A 2,509-nucleotide genomic window follows, 5' to 3' on the forward strand; every position below is an offset into this window, starting at 1 on the left:
GCCACTTAGTAGATAAGTCCAGTGTGCCTCAACCAGCCTATTTAGTCCATCTCTAGCCAACCTTTGGATCATTTGGGCCGCGTCGCTAGCCCGATCTGGATACGCGGCAACACCGCCCATGTGGAGAGTGAGAGAGTATGAGGTATGCAAGGACTTTTGATCCTCTTAAGGACATCTCCAAAACCACACGGTTTCCATCACAAAACCACCTTTGTCGTCATGGAGGCTGGTTTTTCTCTTACCATATCGCTTCAACCCTCCCTCTTGGTCTCTTAGAAGTCCCAAGCGTCACCTAGTTGGAACTTGGAGAAGTGGGGTGAAAACATACAACTTGCCCATTCAAACATCTATTTAAGGACCTCAATCCCTCTTTATCTCCTCAAAAGAAATCAACATCTCTCTCCTTTTCCCACCTGTTCTTGCCCTTCTCTAGCTCTCTTCTCGCACTCTTCTCTTCGAGCAATCATTTTTCTCCCATCCTAATGCTCATCATTCACCAATAGCTTCAGACCAAAGTCGTTCTAAAAGATCCCTTACTTCTGCACAGGAGAATGGCTTTGGTTGGGTTTATCTTGCTTGGCTTTCTCCCACTATTCACTGCTGCACACGGGTATGGAGGGGGATGGTCCAGTGCCCATGCTACCTTCTATGGGGGAAGTGATGCTTCTGGGACGATGGGTATGCTTGCATTGTTATTGTAAGGCAGGGATGGCATTATAGTAAGAGAAACTCCATTGAGCTACCATGAAACTGTAATGACCATTGTTGCATCCATTTCCTTGGCAGGTGGGGCTTGTGGCTATGGTAACTTGTACAGCCAAGGGTATGGGACTAACACTGCAGCTTTGAGCACTGCACTCTTTGACAATGGACAAAGTTGCGGGGCTTGTTATGAGATAAGGTGTGCAGATGACCCCAAGTGGTGCCTGCCAAGTTCCATTGTGGTCACAGCAACCAATTTCTGCCCGCCCAACGATGCCCTCCCCAGTGATGCTGGGGGCTGGTGCAACACACCCCTGCAGCATTTTGATCTCTCTCAGCCTGCGTTCTTGCACATTGCTCGGTACAGGGCTGGAATTGTGCCCGTTGCTTATAGAAGGTGGACAAATTTGATTTTGTGTCAACACGTTTATTTTTTTTTCTCATGAACTTAGTTTTTAGCTTCTGCTCTTTCCAAATTTGCCTTGCCATTGATCATACAATGAGCACGGATTCTCTGCGACGCGCGTGTGCTGTGCAGCCGTCCATGGCTGCCATAAAGATATGGACGGGAGTCCATGAATGCATGCTGGGTCCATCTTCTAATGGCGTCACATATATCAGGAGGATACGAGTATACTCTCCTATTGCTCCTTGTGCTTGTCATATTTCCATAGAAAATGAATGATCTTTGTGGTGGGTCAGCTTCATAATAATCTTATCAGTTTTCCAACCTGTCGTACTGTCGTCTATTGTTCTATAAAAACATGAGATACGGACCGAATAATTCTCGCATATTATAAGAACGTCGGTAACATCTTGTGGGCCAGCCTGCTGCTTTTCTCCTTCGAGGCTATGCCAAGTGCCTTTCTACTTCTCTTACACCGCATATGATGGCTCCTTCTCTTTTAAGTTTTGTCCAATTCCTATTGTCCTTAAGGCTACTGAGGCGTTGTTCTCTTAGCTGGCTTGGTTTCTGGACTGCAGGGCCCCATGCAGGAGGAGGGGGGGCATCAGGTTCACCATCAATGGTCACTCCTACTTCAACCTGGTGCTCATCACCAATGTTGGAGGTGCTGGGGATGTGCATGCAGTGTCCATCAAAGGATCCGTGACTGGGTGGCAGCCAATGTCCAGGAACTGGGGCCAGAATTGGCAGAGCAACACCTACCTCAATGGCCAGGCCCTCTCCTTCAAGGTCACCGCCGGCGACGGTCGCACTGTGGTCTCTTACAATGTGGCTCCTGCTAGCTGGTCCTTTGGCCAAACCTTCAGTGGGGGGCAATTCCATTAAACTGCTTAGAACCCCATCTCCATCTATCTTCCAAACTTATAGCAGGCAGTGTATTCGTGGTATATATTGACAGTTATGTGTCATTAGGACAAGAAGAGTGATGTATCGATATTAGAAGGGCTTATTTTACTGTGGCTCTTCGCAGTATCTGGTTGTGTGTTTCTCTAGGCCTTCTTTCCAAGGCCTTAAGAGTTAAGACTGCTCTCGAAGGAGAAGAAGAGGGTGGTGCTCTGCTTCTTTCTCTGGGCAAAAATTGGCAGTGGTGGGACTCTTACCCACCCGCCAACTAGCATATAGGGAGATATAAGTGTTTTGGCTACTTTTATCTGTATGCGTTCCTCTGTGTTCCTTTTATCTGTGGTGAGCTTGTTAGAGGAAGAAAGCTCCTTCGGAGTTTATGTAATCAGTTGTTTTCAGTTGCTTGCTGAAAGGCTTTGCTATCTTTAGCCCATTTGCATGGAAGCTGAAATCTGTAGTTACCTAGTAATGAAAAGTATTCTTATAATTGGGTACTAA

General features: G+C 46.9%; 1 protein-coding gene across 1 annotated transcript; it reads left to right on the forward strand.

Moving 5' to 3' along the window:
• Positions 1-263: 263 nt before the first annotated feature.
• On the forward strand, positions 264-2,509 carry LOC103700344 (expansin-A15-like). Its single transcript, XM_008782303.3, has 3 exons — positions 264-678; positions 787-1,099; positions 1,687-2,509. The coding sequence occupies exons 1-3, from the start codon at positions 552-554 to the stop codon at positions 1,991-1,993; spliced, it is 747 nt and encodes a 248-aa protein (XP_008780525.1). The 5' UTR covers positions 264-551; the 3' UTR covers positions 1,994-2,509.

Source organism: Phoenix dactylifera, chromosome 9 (assembly GCF_009389715.1).
Source record: "Phoenix dactylifera cultivar Barhee BC4 chromosome 9, palm_55x_up_171113_PBpolish2nd_filt_p, whole genome shotgun sequence".
In the NCBI taxonomy this organism is placed as follows: Eukaryota; Viridiplantae; Streptophyta; class Magnoliopsida; order Arecales; family Arecaceae; genus Phoenix; species Phoenix dactylifera.

Excerpts from the sequence above, each read along its gene's own strand:
- LOC103700344 (XM_008782303.3), top strand. The coding sequence starts at position 552 with ATGGCTTTGGTTGGGTTTATCTTGCTTGGCTTTCTCCCACTATTCACT. Across the intron at positions 679-786 it reads TGATGCTTCTGGGACGATGG|GTGGGGCTTGTGGCTATGGT; the intron begins GTATGCTTGCAT and ends TTTCCTTGGCAG. Across the intron at positions 1,100-1,686 it reads GTGCCCGTTGCTTATAGAAG|GGCCCCATGCAGGAGGAGGG; the intron begins GTGGACAAATTT and ends TCTGGACTGCAG.